Source organism: Phacochoerus africanus, chromosome 2, assembly GCF_016906955.1.
Source record: "Phacochoerus africanus isolate WHEZ1 chromosome 2, ROS_Pafr_v1, whole genome shotgun sequence".
Classification (NCBI taxonomy): domain Eukaryota; kingdom Metazoa; phylum Chordata; class Mammalia; order Artiodactyla; family Suidae; genus Phacochoerus; species Phacochoerus africanus.
In genome coordinates this window covers 245,127,511-245,149,101 of record NC_062545.1, presented here as the reverse complement: position 1 = coordinate 245,149,101, position 21,591 = coordinate 245,127,511, and the positions used below count along the sequence as shown (strand labels likewise).

The following is a 21,591-nucleotide window of genomic DNA, read 5'->3' as shown; positions in this document are numbered from 1 at the left end:
CTTTGAACCTGCTTTTCCCTTTCTGTCCATCAGTTGGCGCCTTTTGCCACGCTTTTTCCCCCACAGCTGGCTTTGGGGGCTGCGAACGCTCCACAGCTCGCGGGTCACATGGCCTGCCAGAGCCTGGGTACTCCGTGAGCGAGCCGCGCCTCGGGAAGAGGTGAGGCTTCGGCATGCACCCAAACCAGTGCTTGCACCCAAACCCCTCTTCCGAGGCTTCAGGGTCGGGAGATGGCTCCTCCGTGGGGATGAGCTAGACAAGCCTAGGAGATACCAGCAGCCGCTTTCCGCTTGCGCAGGGGACGGTGCTAATCGCTCCCACCGGGTAGGTTTCCGCTGCGCAAGATCTGCCCAGCCCCATTGGTATCACGACCCGAGCGCCCACCTCGGAGATGACTCCTTCAGAGCAAGGGTAAAAAGATTAGGGTTCCCGCGGCGGGCACGCAGAGAGCAGCCGCAGAAGCTGGCGCCGCCAGGGAAGGCCTGCTCCCACCGCGGTGCCCTCTGGGCAGGCAGGCTCCCGCGCGGCCCCGCTTGTGGCGCTGGCTGCGGTTCGCCTGAAAACTGCGGGGACCCCAAAAGGGCGCCTCTCGAGGGGCTGGGCCGGCATCCGCACAGGGATGACTGAGTGTCGCAGCGGGGGAGCCTCCCTACCCCTCGCCCTATTCTGTGGCTTCGCGAGGCCGACGGAAAGTCGCGAGCCAGGCGTATCCGAGTCCAGGTAAGACACCCGCTCCAGCCCAGTCTTGCTGGGCCCACCAGCCCAAGGGTGGGTCGCCTAATGGCCGCCAATTTGCGGCAAGGATCTGACGCGCATCCGCCCCTCGAGCCCGCCGGGCGCGCGGACAGTTCGCTGCTGCGGGGTTGGGTTTCTGCGGGCGACCTCTCAGCCCGGGGTGTCCCTCCCAGTTCCTGGGAAGAGTAGCCGAAGGGAGGCAACGCGGCGATCCAGACTGTTAGCTTCCGCCTACGCGTGAGGAAACAGACCTGAGAGCAGCGGGAACTACCCAAGGTCAGTGTGTAGACACTGGATCTGGGACTCTTCATCCGCTGCCATTCACTTTCCATAAGGGATTAGGACCACTCTGGCTAGCCTTGCCCTCTTCCTGGCCTCTGGGCCCGTTGCCAATGCCGCACTGCGCCCACAATATTCCGGGCGCAGGGTGGGTGTGACCTGGGCATCCCTTGATCCCCCCGGGCGTAAGGGGACACAAGGGCGGTTTCGATGATGATCTCACTATGCGGACCATGTGCAAAACCTGCAGGTGTGTGTGCGCGAGCGTGCTTGCGCGCATTTCCCTTAGAGAATGAAACCTTGTTAATGGGATTGGCTTTTTTTAGAGATGCATTTCTAGAGTGTCCTGTACCAGATACTTTAGTATGTGAGAAAAGAAAATTTTGTTTGTCTAACATTATTAAAATTAGAATTTTTTAAAGGATAAGCTTCTTACAGAACATTCAGGAAACAAAAATGTAACGGAGAAAATAAAGATAATTTAAAACTTCGTCTTCTAGATTGTTGAGATTTTCTGGATATCTTTAAAATTTCTCTCCGTGCACACATTTAAACCAATAACGTGGACAAAAATAGTAGCTTGTTTTAATTTGTATGTCTAATTACCCAAGGGGAGTCAACAATATTTCCTCTGTGTTTTGGCTTTTTGCATTTATGTAGATGAATTGACTATTAATTTTTGCCCCTTTTTCAGTTGGAGTGTCTTTCTGTTCCTGATTTTTATGCGCTCTTTATATATTACACATTAAAGTAGTAATTGTCATCTATGTTGCAGTCTTTCCCAGTTTGCTTAATATTTTTGTCAATTTATCATCGTTGGCTATTCAAATCTAATCTTTATAGTTTCTGTTTGAGGATCTTTCTGAGAAAGGTCTTTCCTAACCCACGTTTGTTTGTATAAATATTCTTCTTTGTTTTCTTTAGGTACTTCTAAGCTTTTGTTTAAAAACTTTAATGTGGAATTTATTCTAGTTTAAGTTGTAAAGTGGAGAGCTAATTTTTCTAAATGGTTAGTCAGCTATGAAGTCCATTTTTTACCCCTGATTTAGACTGCTGCAATTATGATATGTATAATATATATAGTTATTATATATTTGTGGATTTTTGCATCTATCAGTATATTTTGGTGCCAATGCCATGTTATTTAATCACTGAAGTTTTATAACAAGTTTAGTATCTCATTACCCAGTATCATCATCCTGACTTTTTTTAAAAAATCAGTTTTATTGCTGTATAGTTTGCATGCAATAAAATGCACCACTTAAATGAATTTTGTCAAAAGTAACCACCCTCACAATAAAAAACTTTGGAGCACTACATAAACTTAACATCATCATTGCACAGGGGCCATGCTTTCTTCAATATATCCTTCCTTTTTTAGTGTTATGTCCCAGCAAAGTGAGCAGTTTTTATTAGTGCTAATTCCAAATGATCTTTAGAATACTTTAGTCAAATTAACCAACATCTGCCTGCTTCACCAAAAGAAACAAATAAGTCATGTTTGGATTTTTGATAATTAGTGTTCTAAGAATAGGAACCCTGAGTGCCATGTTCACTATCCCAGTGCCTGGCACGAGATGCAGTATTTGTTGAATTGAACTTTTAACACTGATCATAAAATTAATACATGCCCTTTGAGAAGTATAGAAAGCAAAACAGGAAACCTCCATCCCCCATACCTTCATCTCTCCTTCACTAAATTATACTCCACATTAAAAATAAAATGATGAGGCATTCCCATCGTGGCACAGCAGAAACGAATCCGACTAGTATCCATGAGCATGTGGGTTTGATCCTTGACCTCAGTCAGTGGGTCTAGGATCTGGCATTGCTGTGAGCTGTGGTGGAGGTTGCAAATGCAGCTAGGATCCCATGTTGCTGTGGGTGACTTAAGCAGCAGAAACATTTATTTCTAACAGATATGGAAGCTGGAAGTTTTAGATCAGGGTTGTCAGAATATGTGGGTTTCTGATAAGGGGCCCTCTTCTTGATTAATAGATGGCTGCCTTCTTGAAATGCTCTCCCTGGGAGAGAGGAGAGAGAGGAAGCGAGATCTCTTCTTTCCCTTCTTATAAGGGCACTAATCCCAGCTTGAAAGTTCCACTAGCATGACCTAAATATCGCCTAAAGACCCCATCTCCAAATATCATCACATTGGGGAGGTTTTTTTTTGGTATATGAGTTTGGAGAGAACATGGACATTCAGTTCATAGCAGAGATATCAAGCTAAGACTTTTAAAAATTTCAGTATATTTAAACCTTTATTTTTCTTTTTAATGTCTCCATACCATCCCTTTGTATAATTATCTAAACATCTGTTTCCTGTTGCTGGCCATTTCCTTTCCCTGTAGTTTGTCTGTCTCGCTTTCTTACTTACAAACAAAACTGCCATGAACACTTATTGTCCATGTTTGGTAGCATGGGTTGGCATTTCTGCAGAGTAGATTCCTAAAAGTAGAATTTCTATGTCAAAGGGAAATGCACAAACAAAACTTGTATAGATAACTATCCCAACTTTCCCTCCTAAGGTTGCACCAATTTATATGAAAGTGCCCATTTATTGTACTGGCCCACTCTCTCGAAGTAAGTTAAATTGACATTCTGTTAAATATAGAGATAAATTTTAGAGAAAGAGATCTCTCCTATATCGTTAGTGAGGCTTTTTAGCTGGGAAAATGTTTTGTTTTGTTTTTATGGCCACACTTGTGGCATATGGAAGTTCCTGGGCCAGGGATTAAATCTGAGCCACAGCTGTGACCTACATGGTAGCTGCTACAATGCTGGATCCTTTAACCCATTGCAGTGGGCCAGGGATCAAATCCAAGCCTCTGCAGCAACCCAAGCTGCTGCAGTCAGATTCTTACCCACTGGGCCACAGTAAGAAATGTTACTTTTATCTGTTTATAAGACTTTTAAATATCTTTCAGTAGAATTTGTTTGTATATATTCTGTATATTTCTTAAATTTATTCTAGGTATTTTTGGTTCCTTTTTCCCTCATTTTGACTGAGATCTTTTATCCCATTAATTAAATAATTGTCTGATTATGTGTATATATAATATTAATATTATTTTTGCATATTAATTCTGTTACCAAACACATTCTGCAAATCTATTGCCATTTCTAATGGCATTTCAGGTGATCTGTGCGATTTCTGGAACCAGTCTGCCTGGATTTCAAGTTTTGCCACTCATTTAAAGCTTTCTTAACTTTGGGTACAAGTTAGTTGTGCCTTAGTTTTTTTTTTTTTTTTTTTCAGGCCTAAAAATGACTTAATAATAGTTCTTTTCATAGGTTTCTTGTGCAGATCAATGAGATGTTAGAACAGTGCCCAGCACATAATAAGTGCTCAGCAAGCACTTACAATTAAGTTGATCTCTGCACATTATATGCCCAGGCTCTTTGATACTCCGCATTTTATAGCTGAGGAATTGAGGCCCATAGACGTCATTTATCTGCTTAACAAACATTAATCCTTTCCAATGCATAGAGTGCTATACTGGGTCTGTGAGGCATATCAAAGATAAATCAGACTGAATCCACTAATGAGAGACTTATAAGTGCAGCTAGGTTGTAAATCAAGCCATGGAAGGCAGCAGCCATCATGGAAAAAACATGGGCTTTGAAATTTTTCCTGTGTTTAAATTTCCTGCTTTCAACTTGGTAGCTTTTTTTTTTTTTTTTTCCCATTTAAAATAGATTAATTCCATTACTATTTCAGAATTGGATCTTTTGGTTAGAAGAAATAGTCTAGTATAGAACTTGGATATGTAATAGGAGCTTAATAAGTGGTAGCTATAAATAGATACAGTCTAAAGTAGAAGCAACACATGAATGTCCTGGTATGAAAGTTCATGTAAAGGGCCCCAGCATTAGAGGAAAAACAGAGATTATTTCTAGTTGAGGGTGTTTACCTAAACAAGTAGACTGCCAGTTATTTCTCCAACAAAGATTGGTTTATTTGAGATCCACAGAGAATTTCAATTTAGGGTCTGCAACTATAGCAAGCCATGTGCAAGTCCCTGCATGGCAAGGGAAGGCCAGCACTTTTATGGAGGGGAAAAGGAAGTTGGAAGAGTTACAGTAAACAAAGAGTCCATGGCTTTTCATTGACTGAGCCCTTGCCAATAAAGGAGTCTTTTCTTCTGCTGTCCCCACAGGGCCTGACAACTCCCCAGTCTGGTCTGCAAACCCTATTTAATTGAGTTTCTCTTTATTAATTTTTTCTCTTCCCCCTTTTAATGAAGATCTTTCTCTGAAGGATTTGCTGATAAATACTATGTTTTCTATTTTCAGAAGTATTTTGTCCTTTAATGTCAGGAAGGACCTTTCCTGGGTGTAGTGTCTCATGTTGGAGAGAATAGACTAGACATCTGTTGAGGTCATATGAGAGTAACAAGGAGAAGTAGGAGGGAGAACTCTCAGGCACTTTTCATCTAAAGCCCATGTGTTATCAAGATCATGGATATTAGAGATCATCTGAAGTGTTACATCGTTACCAGTGAGTTGGTAACAAACTTCCAATAGGCCTGGTTAGATATCTTGGGAAAGCTGTCTTATCAGACATTGTCTGCTTCAATTTTGGGAAATCTTTCAAGTCACCAGATGAAGTACACGTCCAGTCAGAGTTTTGTGCTCTCTTTAGGTGTGTCCTATGTATCCAAGAGTCTGTTCCTTAGAATTTGGCAGTACAGGGGTTGGTTGGCAGTACCTGATAGGAGCATTTCCAGTGAGGTTGAAGAGAATCTTTCTGGAGGTGACTTTTTCAACAGACAGAATTGCCAGGTTGCAAGATGTGATGCTAAGGTCTTCATCTCTCAAGAGTGCACTGCGACTGTACATGGATATTTTTAGCAGAAGCAATCAGACCTTTGAGGGATCTCTCCTCTTGTCTGTGTATCAAAAGAAGCAGGAGCCAGGTTCGTCCTATGACTATCTCAAAGAGTAAGAGTTTATGAGTTCTAAAAGAAGTGGATCTGAGACTTAGAAGGGCCAACAGCAGTGCTTTTTGGCCAAGGTATTTGGAAAGACTCAACAAATTTTCCAACTGAGTTTCCATTAGTACGTTTAGACTAAACCAGAGGATTGAGGGTGGTAAGCACAGTGAAAGTGTAAAACTGGCCAACCAGTGCAGAATTGTCAAGTACCTGACCAGCAAAACAGTTTTCTCAATCATTATGAGGTTCAAGAGGAATTCCCTAAGTAGGGATAATCTTTTCCAAAAAAATCTTAGCCATAGACAAAGCAGCAGCCTGCCTGCAAAGGAAGGCTTCAATTCAGTGTGAACACATATAGACCATGTCTAAAACATATTTATATCCATAAAATGGTGGAAATTGTATGAATCCATTTGCCATACCTCTAATGGTCCATTAAGCAGTTTAAAATGTCCAGGAGCATTATGAACTGGATTCCCTAGGTACTTCAGCAAGTGAGACAGTGAGATGTAGGCACTTTTTGTGGCCTTGTTAATGTTTCCCCACCAATCCTAATTCATGAACGTTATCATTTTGTCAGGAAACCAATGGTTTAAGGCATGTACAGTGGTGAGGAGTAGGAATTTTAGTGTCTCCAATAGGATTGGGTTGTTATTTGATCCTAATCAGAGCTTTCTCTTTTTATCAAACCAACAAGTATTGAATTTCTAAGTTTGTTTTTCACTCCTGAGGCCAGTTATTGGGCTTTTTCAGCCAGTTTTTCTAAGTTACCATTTGGGGAGTCTTTGAATCAGACAGGCTGCTGCTGGTTTCTTTAACAGTAGCTTTTTTTTGCAGAAATATCAGCAAGGTGATTCCCCTTAGCCTCCAGAAAGTTAAGTTTAGAATGCCCCAGTATCGTAATAGCTAAAGTGGCAGGTAAAGGTATTACATCTGGTAATTTCTGAACATAGGGGCCATTTGAAATTTTATTTTGCTTGAAGTAAGTAAGCCATGTTGCTTCTACAACATTGCATAATTATGAACTATTCTGAAAGCATATCTGCCATTAGTATAAATAATTGGTGGCTTTGTCCTTGCCTAAAGTAAAAGAAAGATTAGAAGAGTATATAATTCAGCCTTTTGGGCTGAAGTAACCATATGTAAAGATGCTGCCTCAATAACATCAAAAGGAGTTGTAATAGCATACATGGCATAATATTCATCATTGTCATCTTTTAAATAAAAACCATTAGTGAGCTATGAGAAGTCAGTGTTACCCAAAGGAGTTTCCTGCAGATCACCATGAGGGGCCAGGAGGTGATTTGTCAGTGTTAAGCCATTGTGAGGGACTTCATCATTGATAGAGGAGAGAAAAGCAGCAAGGTTAAGGTTTTTACAATGTAAAAGAGTTACATGAGGATCAGTTAACAGAAGGACCCATAGGAGGTGAGGTGGTTTAAGGACAGATATTGAGTGATGAGAAGCTTCTAATGCATGAAGTACAAAAATGATTAAAAGGGATCCTACAATGATTTTCTCAGTTGTCTTAACCAAAAGAGCAGAGATTGTGAAGACTCTAAAGCAAGAGGGATTTCCCTGTGCCACAGGGTCTAGTTGCTGGATATTGACACTATTGTTTAACGGTGGTCCCTGTATTTTGGGGTTAGTACCCCAAGGGCATTTCCTTCTGTTTCATATAAAAAAGGTTAAAGGGAATCCGATAACCAAGGGCAGGCGGGTTCTGCCAATTCTCCTTTAAGGCCTTAAAAGCTATGTCATCTGGTTTTTCCCATTAAATTGGGTCAGGGTTGTTATTCTTGGGTAAAACATACAGAGGATTGACCATAAGATTGAAATTTGGAATCCAATTTTGGCAATAACCAACTCACCTGAACAAAATTCACAGTGGGTACTTAGTTTTGGGTTTTGGTAAACTTAGAACACCGTAAGGTCTATGCGGATCTAGATGTAGCTCTTGTTCTGAGCAGATACCCTAAATATCAAAACCGAGCTTGGCCAAACTGCAGTTTTTCTTTGATGGCCGTATGTCCCTTTGAGGCTAAAAGCTTTAGTAAGTGCATGTTGTCTTCCTATGAGGAGACTTGAGAAAGAGAGCAAAGAAGCAAATCATCCACATATTGCAACAAAACAGAACCTGTAGGATACTTTATACCATCCAGATCAGCCTTCAGGATTTGAGAAATAAGGACTCTCAGTAAAACTTGAGGCATTACTGTCCAGGTGCATTGTTTTCCTTCCCAAGTGAAGGCAAAAGTTAATGACTTTTCTTCAAAAACGGGAATACTAAAGAATGCCCTGCATAAATCAATTATAGTAAAGTATTTACTTTCAGTGAGAATGGATGTTAGTAACATATGAGGGTTAGGAAAGCAGGGCATTGAGGGGTAACAGTATTGTTTATTATTTGGAGGTCCTGGATGAACCTCCATTCTCGGTCCTTAGATTTTTCTCACAGGTAAAATGGAAGTTTTAGAAAGACTACTACAAGGGATAATGAGGTCTTGAGACTTGTAATATTCTATTACAGCCTTCATGCCTTGAAGGGCTTCTTTATTTATAGGGTATTGGTTAATTCAGGTTTTGAGGGACCTATCAGAGTTGTGGTGAGAGGTGTGCTGTAAATTTCATCACTATCAGTTGGCGATTTTATCCATAAGGAAGGTGGTAGCTTATTCAATAGGGATAAGTGATCAGTCTTTTCATAATCATTTCTAGTATTGTCAGAGACGAAACAATTAGAAGATGTCAAAGGGTCATTTAATTTATACAATTTGTTACTTTGATGACTACTGACTAGAATTATTTTCTCCTTTTGGGAGGAAGATATTCTGGGCACGGATACTTCTCTAAGCAGTCTTGGCTTAATAAATGGATAAAGGCAGAGGAATGAAGGATTAAAGGGTATGTATCTCTCAGAGGGCCTAAGCAAAAGGGAAGAGGTTCAGAGACAGGAAGCTCTTGGGGGTCATTAGAGATCCCACTATTTGAACTGTTTTAGTACTCTAAGGCAGGGCGTATTTTATAGTAGTGGGTTGTGCACTAAGATGGTGCTTCAGTGTCGATTAGAACTGGAAGAGATTCATCCCCAACTTGGAGAATTGTTTCTCCAGACCAATATGAGGGAGAATTGGGAATAGCCCCTGTATTCCTCAGAGCCCTATTATTGAGAATTGGGAGAGCGTTGGAAAGACTGCTTAGGGGGCAGAAGGTGCTTAAAATACTTAAATTTGTAACAACCTCTTTTTTGCTGTCCTGGCTCTTTGTGACAGTGGCAGAAACTAGGAGGGTTTTGGTTTCATTTTAAGGACCTCATTTGCCAAAGTTGAAGATTAAGAATTTTGATGGTCTTCCTTATAGGTGACTTATCTAGAATGTGATAAAGACGGTTTTGCCAGATTAACTAAACTCTGGAGGGAACATAGATTCCCATTCCATCCTGGTCCTTTTTACTTGAAGGGGAAGGTCCTGGTTCAGCCCAGTAGTAAACAGAGTCAGAAGCTGTATGGTGGGAGTTCCCATTGTAACTCAGTTCGTTAAGAACCCAGCATAGTGTCCATGAGGATGCGGGTTTGATCCCTGGCCTTGCTCAGTGGATTAAGGATCTGGTGTTGCCACAAGCTGTGGTGTAGGTTGCAGATGAGGCTCAGATTGCCGTGGCTGTGGCCTAGGCCGGCAGCTGCAGCTCCGATTGGACCCCTAACCTGGGAACTTACATATGCTGCAGATTTAACCATTAAAAAAAAAAAAAAAAAAACCAACCAAAAAAACCAACTATCTCGTGGAACAAATATCTGAAGGAAGACCAGAATTTTCTTTAAAATAATATGAAGTTGATTATGATAATCACAAACGAGTTTATAAACAAGCTTTGGAAAAACTCTAAGAATTGCTTGATGAAGTTGCCTAGCAATTACCCAAGCCCGATAACATAATAAAATTCCCTTTTTTTTCTCTGAAACTCTCCCCACTTCTTTTTCCTCTAAACTTGCCAGAACCTGTCCTTTAAAATTAAGCCTTCTGAGGAGGCAGAGGCTAAACCCTTAATTTCTTATATTCTCTGGACTAAAGCTGAATGTCAATCCACATTCAAAAATTTTGCTATAGTAACCAAATATCCTCTCATATTTATTGAGGAATTTAATATAGTCATTCATATTTATCAAGCTGGTTTTTCTGACATATCAGCTAATTAATCATATGCTTACTGGTGAAGACCAGACCCAGCATTGGTCCATTAATTGGGAAAATCCTAAAAGAATTTACAACCAGAAAACCAACCCACTGCAACTTTTAAACATAAAGTCAGCTGGAGTTCCTGTGGAGGAAGGGGTTTCCTCAAAATATTTAGATGACTGAGATCCCATCTCAGAAAGCATGAAACCTTAAAATAGAGTCCAAATAAATCCTAGAGAGCTTCAGAGGCAAAGAGGCATGTGTTTGGATCCAGAAGAAAGACATGCCTTCAAATTCTACGGTCAGCAAGAAAAGCATTGAGCAATAAAGGGCTCAATTGTGGGTACCACATGGGTTTGTTCACCAGATCTTGGAGCCATCAGGGACCTTCTCTGGTCCTTCTGCTGGCCACTCAGATATTGACTGAGAACAAATAGATACCAATTACTTCTCTAGCAAAGATGGGTTTCTTCAGGCTCAGCAGAGAATTATATAATTCAGCATAAGCAAACATAGTGAACCATATGCAAGTCCCTGCATAGCAAGGGAAGGAGAGCACTTTTTAGAGGGCAGACAAAAGTTGGGAGGGCTCAGTGAACAAAGAGTCCATGGCTTTTCATTGGCAGAATCCTTGCCAATAAAAAAGGGGAGTTCTTCTTCTTTCTCTTGGGTTCTGCTACTGTCACAGGGCATGAGGGCTCCTTCTTCTGGGCTCCCAACTCTATATAATTGAAATTTTCATTAATTTTTCACCAGGGAGATCACAGTTGGCTTTTGGGGTACTTTTATTTATTTATTTATTTATTTATTTATTTATTTATTTAAAATTTTTTTATTTCTTTTATTTTTTTGTCTTTTCTAGGGCCGCATCCTCAGCATATGGAGGTTCCCAGGCTAGGAGTCTAATCAGCGCTATAGTCGCTGGTCTATGCCAGAGCCACAGCAATGTGGGATCTGAGCCGCATCTGGAACCACAGCTCACAGCAACCCCGAATCCTTAACCGACTGAGCAAGGCCAGGGATCAAACCTGCAACCTCATTGTTCCTAGTCAGATTCGTCAACCACTGAGCCATGACAGGAACTGCTTATTTATTTATTTAGGCCGTGCCCATGGCATGTGGAAATACCTGGGCCAGGGATGGAAACTGAGCCACAGCACTGAGCTGAGCTGCTGCAGTGACAATACCTGATCCTTGATCCACTGCACCACAAGGGAACTCCTGGAGTACTTTTAGATGGACTTTTTCAGCTAGTTGAGTATGTTTGGGCTTATCACAGGGATCAAGGGAACAAGACCATAGACCTCATGAGAATAAATTTCCCATGGCATACGTTTGGACTATAGCCCTGCAGGATTAGAAACTGGGTTTTGTTTACAAAATCAGAACAGATTTGTCTCTCAGAATGAACATTTTAACCAGAATCATAAGATAAATGCATACGTCATGGGAGGAAGGAAGATTAGTTGCCATCTTGGTCTCTCCCTGAGTTTGCTTACTTTTATCTGGGTATTCCACTCAGTATTCCATTCTTTAGATGTAGTATAGTTTATTTGACTCACTCTCAACTGATGGGCTCTTGGCAATATTTTGTTCTTACAAATGGTGCTGCAGGTCACTTCTCACACATGAAAATGTATATCTAGGAAAAGAATGCTAGAAATGGAATGGCTGAGTCATTGGTGTGTTTTGTTAGATATTTCTAAATTCTACCGATGTTGTGCCAATTTATACTCCCATTTTGCTAATACAAAATATAGGAGTGCCTATTTAGCAGGTCCTGTGTTTACACAGGCCAGGGATGGCCCCTCTAGAAGATTTTGTTACAGGATGAAGAAAAAGCTCTCTATGTGAAGAGGCAGGGAAGGTGTGGGAATAGGAACGTTCCAGGGTAAGGGAGTTGTATGAGCAAAGTCTAGGAGATGGGCAAAATCATAGTCTAATCGATGTTCTGAAAGAAATCAGCATGTCTAGAGCACCCTGCTCACTGGCCCCGCATGTGGCTATTAAAACACAAATTGTCCGAATTGAGATAAACTGTAAATGTAAAATACACAGTGGATTTCAAAGACTTAGTAAGTAAAAAAGAATGTAAAATACTTCATTAATAGTTTTTTATATTGGCTTCCTGGTTGAAATAATAGTTTTGATGTGCTATATAAAATATATTATTAAAATTAATAGTATCTATTTCTTTTTTACTTTTATTGTAGCTGCTTGAAATTTTTAATTTACGGACATGGCTTGCATTGTGCTTCTATTGGACAGTGCTAGACTAGAGCGGGGGTTAGTAAACAATATGCTGCAGGCCAGATTTGGTCTACAGCTTGTTTTGATTTAGCTGGTGCACTAAAAATAGTTTTTACATTCCAAAAGAGTTGTAAAAAATAAATAGTCTATGAGGAATGTGCAACAGAGACAGTATGTAGCCATTTACAGGTAAATATTGCCAACTTCTAGTCTAGAACATACAGAGAAAATGGGGCAGTGGAACAAAATGACAGAGGAAGGCAGGGTCCAGACCAAAAAGGGCCTTTGGGACCGTGATAAGTTTAGATTTTATTAAAAGAGCAATGGGAAGAGAAAAAAGGGCTTTAAATAAGAGGATGACATAATCAGCTTTATATTTTCAAATGATAATTGTCTGTGTTTGTGCACATGCACGCACATGTACTGCTTGAACATTCTGCCCTGGGACTTATCTGGACTAGAATATCGCATTCTTGCTTTACCAAAAACTCAGTGAAAGAGGGTGTTGAAAGAGGGTGGATGGCAGTTTTATACCAAACACTGAGTCTCCAATCATAATCACATAGTCATCTTAGCACTTAACATGTGCCTGGCATTTTCTGAGCTGCATGCCTTGTTTTGTTGACTGTATCTTCTTCTTCTTCCAAGTGGGTGCAGCTCTGTTGGGTAATAGCAAAGGTGGGGAGAACAGTGTGAACAGGAAGCCACCTGAGTGACGCCATTCCTAAGACCAACTATACCTGAGAATGAGCTCAATCCAATTTTAGTCCTTAGCTTGCACTAGTAGTGATATGGAACTGGCAAGACTAGGTGGTTGTGTAACCACATGATTTATTAACTCCATTGACTTGAACAGGAAGATGCAACCAGTCTATAGTAAGTAAGATGTTGGAAGTCCACACTCCAGCAAACCTGATGCTGCATGCTACTCAAACCTCTCCCTGCTTATCTCCCTCTTTAGGACTATGCAGATCTCTTCCTAGTGCTGATATAGTCTGTCTCACCTCTGATGCCCCAAAATATAATCTGCATCTGCTAATGAAATGATAGTTTTCTCCCTACTTCCTCGAATTGCTATGTTATCACCCTATAGAGAGAGGTTTGGTATTCTAAACAACGGTAATGTACAGGGTAGGCTAACTGTTGTAATAGACAAGTAAAAAAATCATTAGTGGCTAGAAACAACAGTTTATGTATTATTTACAACACAGCCCACTCTAGGTTGGGTAGGTGCTGGGAGGGACCTCTGTTCCATGCAGTCATTCAAGGAGGACCCAGGCTTCTGCCATCTGGTGGCTCCTCCTTCTAGATCCACCAAGGCTGTCCATTCATCTAGCAGATGGAGGAAGAGAAAGTCAAGAAGGCACATCTGCTCTCAACCACTACAGTCCAGAAGTCATACCTGTCACTTTGCTCACATTTTAGTGGCAAGCCCTGGTCACATGACTCCACATGGAAGAAGATGGGCTAGAAAATACAGTTTTTTGTGTGTGCCCAAGAAGGGGAGAACATGATATGACAGTATTAGAAACTGCACCTCAACAACCTCATTTGGTACTTGAACAGCCCTCCTTCAAGACAACTTGCAAGCTGGACAGCTTTCTTGCAAAATGTGCAAACTTTATTATGCTTCTGAAATAAGAGTTTTACCTTTTCTTCTAGACACCATTTAGTTTTGCATTGACATTACTGTTGTTATACAGGCTTTGTCATTTTAATTCTCTTTTTGGGTGCAAGTCTTTTTCCTTCAGATCATTAGACCTACTTACTCCTAAGCTATTACTTAAGTTTGTACATATGGACATCTTTTAATGGCATTTTTATTCTGTATTATTTCACTCTGTAACACATTTAATCTTCACAGTAACCCTATGAGATAGGTATTATTGTTACCTCCACTTTAGAGGTAAGGAATCCACGATGTAGAGAGGTGAAATGACCTTCCGCCAAGGGAGTGGATGAGCTGAGATTCATACCAGCACATGCCTGACTTCAGGCCTGAACTCTGAGAGATCATGTCAAGCTGCATTACTTTCTTTTGTTTGTTTTTTTTTTGTCTTTTGTCTTTTCAGGGCTGCACTCACGGCATATGGTTCCCAGGCTAGGGGTCCAGTTGGAGCTATAGCTGCCAGCCTACACCAGAGCCATGGCAACACCAGATCTGAGCCGTGTCTGCGACCTACACCACAGCTCATGGCAATGCTGGATCTTTAACCCACTGAGCGAGGCCAGGGATCAAACCCACAACCTCATGGTTCCCAGTCAGTTTCACTTCCACTGAGCCACAATGGGAACTCCTGCATTACTTTCTGAACCAAGCTGGTGGCAACTTTCTCTTTCATCTTCATGGCTGCCTGTTCTGTCCCTCACTCACTTGAAAAGCTGCTCATGAATCTTCCTTCAGATATTTCCTCCCCTCCCAGAGTTCACTTGCAAATGGGAGGATATCCTTTATCTCACTGGTTCCCATGGTAGTTCTGTAAAAAATAATACAAGAACAATCAGGATTAAATTAATATGCTATTTTAAGTATAGTTGCATGAAGTTAGAGAAATAGGAATGGAAGATCTTGATAAAGATATTCCAAGGAATTTTAAATAGTGTGTTTTTTTTGTTTGTTTGTTTTTCTTTTTTGGCCGCACCTGTGGTATATGGAAGTTCCCAGATCAGGGATCAAATCCAAGACACAGCTGTGATCTAGCTGCAGCAATGCTGGATCCTTAACCCACTGTGCTGGGCCAGGGATCAAACTAGTGCCTCAGCAGTGACCCCAGCCTCTGCAGAGACAGCACCAGACCCTTAACCCACTGCACCACAGTGGGAATTCCAACAGTCCTTTTCTTGTTTGGGATATATGAAAAGGTTTTCTGAATTGTGCGGTTAGTCCATAGGTACTTACAGTGCACTTACCTTGGAGCTTACTTTGTGTTTTTCCCTTCTGTCAAATATCCATTTTAAGAACCTGTGCCCATGTAGTTGCTGAATTGAAATAATGCTTTTCCTAGCCTACCTCGTAGTTTTCTGGCACACTGTAAACCTTAACTAAGCATCCGTAGGTGTGGACACTTAGTTGGATGCACCAAGATTTCTTTACTCTAGAAATGTCTAAAGAATTCCAGAGATCTTTTAGATACAATTGAAGAAGAGTGTCCTGGAGAAAATATTAGTCTCTAGTAGCTAACACAGCCTTGAATTAGATTTTCTGGTTTGATTTGTGCTGAGTTCCATCCCTGGATTTTTTAAAGCCCTGTACCATTCTTTACTTCCTCTCTTTTTAGGTTTGATTTGCACTGACTTTGGCCTGCGGTCCAGGATGCTTTGTTCTTGGGACCAGACCTGACCAGAAGTTGACCTCATGAGCACCTCAACCTCTCCAGCTGCCATGCTCCTCCGGAGGCTGAGGCGGCTCTCCTGGGGCAGCACTGCTGTTCAGCTCTTCATCTTAACAGTGGTGACATTTGGCCTGCTGGCTCCTCTGGCCTGTCACCGGCTTCTGCACTCTTACTTCTACCTGCGCCACTGGCATCTGAACCAAATGAGCCAAGAGTTTCTGCAGCAAAGCTTGAAAGAGGGTGAAGCTGCCCTCCACTACTTTGAGGAGCTGCCCTCTGCCAACGGCTCAGTGCCCATTGTCTGGCAGGCCACACCCCGCCCCTGGCTGGTCATCACCATCATAACTGTGGACAGGCAACCTGGCTTCCACTACGTCTTGCAGGTGGTGTCCCAGTTCCACCGGCTACTTCAACAGTGCGGCCCCCAGTGCGAGGGCCACCAACTCTTCCTGTGCAATGTGGAGCGGAGTGTGAGCCATTTTGATGCTAAGCTGCTGTCCAAGTATGTTCCTGTGGCCAACCGCTATGAGGGCACTGAGGATGACTATGGCGATGACCCTTCGACCAACTCGTTTGAGAAAGAGAAGCAGGACTATGTCTATTGCCTGGAATCCTCCCTGCAGACCTACAACCCAGACTATGTCCTGATGGTGGAAGATGATGCCATTCCAGAAGAACAGATCTTCCCAGTCTTGGAGCACCTTCTGCGGGCTCGCTTCTCTGAGCCACATCTCAGAGATGCCCTTTATCTAAAGCTCTATCACCCCGAGAGGCTCCAGCACTACATCAACCCAGAGCCCATGCGGATCCTGGAGTGGGTTGGTGTCGGCATGTTGTTGGGGCCCTTACTAACCTGGATATACATGCGATTTGCCAGCCGGCCAGGGTTTAGCTGGCCTGTCATGCTCTTCTTCTCCCTGTATAGCATGGGTCTGGTTGAGCTGGTGGGCCGGCACTATTTCCTAGAGCTGAGGCGGCTGAGCCCTTCCCTGTACAGCGTGGTCCCTGCTTCGCAGTGTTGCACCCCTGCCATGCTCTTCCCTGCCCCTGCAGCCCGCCGGACCCTCACCTACCTGTCCCAGGTGTATTGCCACAAGGGCTTCGGCAAGGACATGGCACTGTACTCACTGTTGAGGGCCAAGGGGGAGCGGGCCTATGTGGTGGAGCCCAATCTCGTGAAACACATTGGGCTCTTCTCCAGCCTTCGGTATAACTTTCACCCCAGCCTGCTCTAGCCTGCCAAGAGATGCCTTTCTGAAATTGGCCACTTCTTGGAGATTCAACTCTTGAGCTCCTTGTTTGGACATAGTTGCTTGCAGATATTTCATTGTTTAAGGTTGCTAGGGATATAGGCAGTGGGATGGCTGAGGAAGACACACATCAAGAGCCTTGGCTTTGGTAACTCTGGCAGGAACAAACTGTTCACTGTGGGTCCAGATGTCTTGCCCTGCACACAGCCACACTGCCTCATGCAGTCTGACCTACCCGCCGAAGAGCATTTAAATACCAGTTATATTCTCCAATTGTCTTTCGCTCTGCTTTTTGATAGAGTTTGTGACTGGCAAAAATATTGTGCACAGTGATATGACCAATTTAGGATTTTAAGGGTAGAGTTTGGTGAAAGGTGAGATTCTTTTGCAGTGATCTCTTTCTCATTGGGAATAAGAATAGGTATATGTTTAGAATACATGTCCCGAGAAGCAGGACCATGTTGATAGATTCTATTAGTTTCCTTGACCTGGTGTAATAAAAGCCACACAGTGCCCAACATTTTGGAGGCTGGTGACCTGGCTTCTGTTACCTGGTGTTTTCTTTTCCACACATCTGTAATGCACTGATAATCAGTTTTGTTTGTGAGAACTTTAAAGCACAGCAAGATCTGGAAGTACCTTCTGGATCATCAAAGTTATATTGTTTATGTTTAGTAGTGATTTAATATTGAAGATTTCTATTCTGTTCTGATTCTTTGAAAGTTGGACATTGCAGGATAATATAGAATGGGTGAGCACTTTGCTAATAGCATATCCTTTACTCTGTCTTTGCTGACTAATCATTCACCCTCATTTCTGTTTCTTCTATTGTAGCATGATGTTATAGAAGAAAAAGTATGGACTGTGAAGTCAGAAGAGTTGAATTTCAGCTCTCTGTCATGTCCTAGTAGTGTGAACTTGGGCAAGTCATAAGCCCTCTGAGTCTCAAGTTTTTCACCTGTAAAATGGGGATGGTGATACCTAACATTTAAAGTTGGCTTGAGGATTAAATGACAGAATATATGTAAAACACCTAGCAAGTGCATAGCTCATAAAGGGTCCTTGGCAAATATTGGTTCTTTTCTCTCCTATAATAAGCATATGGAACTCAGATGTATTTTGGATAAAGGTATTAGTGATGTTGTTTAAATATGAGATGGAGCATAGAGCTGATACCTATGGAGCAGCTGTTCCAGACCACACACTGCTAGAATAACTTTTCTAGCTGACTTTTCATTGTGACTTAAGAAGGATGTGCAGCTCAGTTTCATCTAGCCCCACCTGCAACCAAGCCCAAAATAAGATGTGTTCACTCAAACTGGAAATGATGAGACTCCTCTTGAGCTTTTTCCAAAACTAATGTTAGAAAATAACTCTTCTCAAAAGTTACAAATAAACATCATTTGATAATACTTACCAAACGGGTGACAAGCAGGTCCCTCTATGAAGATGGGTGATTATATTAGAATTCAAGCAGCTGTCCACTTTGTTTCAGTGCCAACATTTTCCATTTGCTTTTAAGTTTCCACAGTGAACTACTATCTTGGGATCTGCTCAAGAACACTGAGGGAGCATACAGGAGCTCATGCCCACACTTTATAGATGAACAAACTGAGGCCCAGAGATGTTAAAGGACTTCTCCAGGATCACACAGCTGAACAGCAGCAGAGAGGACTGGAATGTAGTAGGTTTTCTGACTTGCAGCCCCTGCATTTTTTTCTTAACCACATTCATTTTATAAATATCTGTGTTGTCAAATTCTCCTTTGTGAAATCTGATTGTAACCTGGACTAAATAATGTCTCTGTAAGCTAAAATGGTAAAACTCCCTGTGGTGTTAGTCTTGGGGCGCAAACAGGTATCAGTATGTGTTGTGTTGTTACGGTGAGCTCTTACTTATCCCCCAGGAATGTCCAACGTGATCAGAGCTACTAGATGACTTATTGAGATGTTCAGATTCCACCCCTTCATCCCTCTTTCCCAGTAACTAGTCCAGCCCCATGTTTGAGAATAGAATCACCTCCAACCTACAACTCATTAGAGTTTGTTGCATTAACAGTTGAATCTCCTCGTGAAAATTTTATGTGCAATGTCAGGACATCTAAGCTAGCCAAGTTCCAGATTGGAATCATTGCTGGTTTCCATTTCTGCTCTCTGCAATTCAGTCGCTTACCTGCAAGCAGAAATCCTTTCCCCTTATTCCCTCATTCTGGGTGGCTAAGATCATCTTTGCCTTGTCTACTTTCCCTACCTACACACTAAGACATCTTAGCCCACTGATCTTAACTAGGGTCTGCCATCCTTGGACATTTTCTGCAAAAGCAGAAATCCTACCCACTTATATCCCTACCCATTTCTAGATCTCCTTCCCTTTTGTCCTTTATTCCTAGAGTCCAAATTGTGTATGTTGTCCTGGTTTAGGACAGCTGACAGCTTTACACCAAAGCTGAAGCATCTTGTTTAATCCTATGCAAGGGGGCTAGAAGGGCACTAAAATCCCCTTCTGATATTGAGCGATAGAGGTTACCAGGAGGGCGAAGGTCTCTAACAGTCCTGCTTACCTTTCAGAATATAAATTATTGTGAGGCCTAAGAAGCTCCCTTTTGTGACTTAGTGTATGTGCGTAGACATATCAGTTCAAATAAATGTACCCCTTCCACTGAGGCATCCTGAGAAGACTTGTTCTCTCCTTTCTATGCATGGGTTTTTCTGATGTGGCAAATAGTATATACTGAACCCTCCCCCACACTTATACTATAGTGGGGCCCGAAGGTAGGCATTCAAAAGAATGGGCTGTGGATGTGAGGGCAATCTGGCTGTAACAGCTGTCACCCCATTGATTGCCAAGGTTGATTGGGCTGATCTGGCAGACTAGGCGGGTGTCCCCTTCCTCCCTCACTGCTCCATGTGCTTCCCTCCTGAAGCTGTGCTCTCAGCAGAAGAGGAAGACCATCCCTGATGGAGGAGGACTGTTCTTCCATCATGGGTATGTGAGTAGCCGCACTCCCCTGCAAGAACCTCCAAACAAACTCTCAGAAGTATGAGTTGTTTGCTTAAAAACTTGTAACTGATTTCACTGTATTCCTTTTTCTTTTCTTTTCTTTTTTTTCTTTCTTTTTTTTTTTTTTTTTTTTGCCACACCTGCAGCATATGGAAGTTCCTGGGCCAGGGATTGAACCCACGACCCAAACCTCCACAGTGACAATGCTGGATCTCAACCTGCTGAGCCACAAGGAAAATCCCTTGTTGTCTTTCTTAAATGGAAGCGTTTGAGTTGTGCTTTTTTATTCCTTTGCTTTTTATTTTTTATTTTTTTCATTTTATAATGATTTTTATTTTTTCTATTATAGCTGGTTTACAGTGTTCTGTTGATTTTTTTGCTTTTGAAAATAATTTTTTTAAATGGTGAGAAAACTACAGTGCAACTAGAGAATACAAATAGGATTAATATAATGATAAGATTAATTTAATTTACCTTGGATACATTCCTCATTTGGGGGAATTTATTTAATTGGTAACTTAATCTGGGTGAAGAGGCATTCTAATTGGAGTTGATTACTGTGGGATTTTTATATCCTCTATGATGCATTATGAAATACAGTAACATGATATAAAATTGGATAATTTTAAGTCACAGGAACTATTTGGGTATTTTTATCCCAACTACAATGAATTTGCTGAGAAATGCTCATTAACTGGCACTGGTTTTTTTGTTTGTTTGTTTGGAAAACCTTTGGGGCTACATCAAAGATGATTGGAAATGTAATTTTAAAGTACCTAATATAACTGCAGTTGAGATATACTTGGCTTTCCAGATCATTCCAGTACCTAGATTACAGCATTGCTGTGAGTCATCACTGCAATGAGTGATGATTTTTGGCTTAAAGTGTAACAATTTTCTTGATCTTTTCCTAACAACCTATGCAGAACCATGGATGAGTGATTTTTTAAAAAGCATCTATGTTAACAATTTGGGGGTAAAAACAGATGAAAATCCAAGGACAAATGATGAATTCATCAAAAAGAAACAAAGGCCAGTTAGCATAAGTATGTAGGAATGGGGCAGCTCGGAGAGATGGGGAAGTAAGATAAGGATGTAGAGTGAAGCAGAAGGTCTCAGCTTTGCCATCAGTTGTGTGTCAAACTCTGTTATGCAATAAATCCTTTATATCTGCCCTAAGTCAAGAAATCTTTATAGGACCAGCCTATGGAGAATACAAAGAAACTAAACAATGGATAGTCAATTGTTCTGGATAAATAATTCATCATTTTGCTAGGACCTGGCTTCCCATTGCATATAGAATAAAATCCAACCCCTTACATTACTTCCCAGACCAGATGCGACCTGCCCTTGAAAACCTCTAACCACTCTCCAAGCTCTAACCACACCTGCTTTCTTTCACTTCCTTGAACTTGTTACACCGGTTCTTACTACAAAAGGACTTTGTACTTCATTCTCTCTATCTGGAATGTTTTTCTCATAGCTGAATCATTCCTATGGTATAGGTCTCCATTAAACTTTAATCTCTCCTCCCCCAACAGACTTTCCGACTGATCTAAAGCAGTCTTTAATCTAGTTTGATTCCCTTCAAAGCTCTTGTTATTACCTGAAATAGGTATTTTTTTCCCCTC

At 41.7% G+C, this 21,591-nt stretch overlaps 1 protein-coding gene across 4 annotated transcripts; it reads left to right on the top strand.

Moving 5' to 3' along the window:
• The first annotated feature begins 24 nt into the window (after window positions 1–24).
• PGAP4 (post-GPI attachment to proteins GalNAc transferase 4) lies at window positions 25–19,626 on the top strand. 4 transcript variants are annotated; one of them, XM_047768066.1, is made up of 2 exons: window positions 25–325; window positions 15,657–19,626. In XM_047768066.1, exon 2 carries the CDS (start codon window positions 15,734–15,736, stop codon window positions 16,943–16,945), a length of 1,212 nt encoding a protein of 403 aa, XP_047624022.1. In that variant the 5' UTR covers window positions 25–325; window positions 15,657–15,733; the 3' UTR covers window positions 16,946–19,626. The 4 variants fall into 4 exon arrangements, with proteins under 4 accessions (XP_047624022.1, XP_047624021.1, XP_047624023.1 ...); XM_047768065.1 differs by having other exon boundaries at window positions 25–721; XM_047768067.1 differs by having other exon boundaries at window positions 34–160.
• The last annotated feature ends 1,965 nt before the right edge of the window (window positions 19,627–21,591 follow it).

Bases quoted from the DNA above. Each gene is read 5' to 3' on its own strand.
- PGAP4 (XM_047768066.1), top strand. From the start codon at position 15,734: ATGAGCACCTCAACCTCTCCAGCTGCCATGCTCCTCCGGAGGCTGAGG.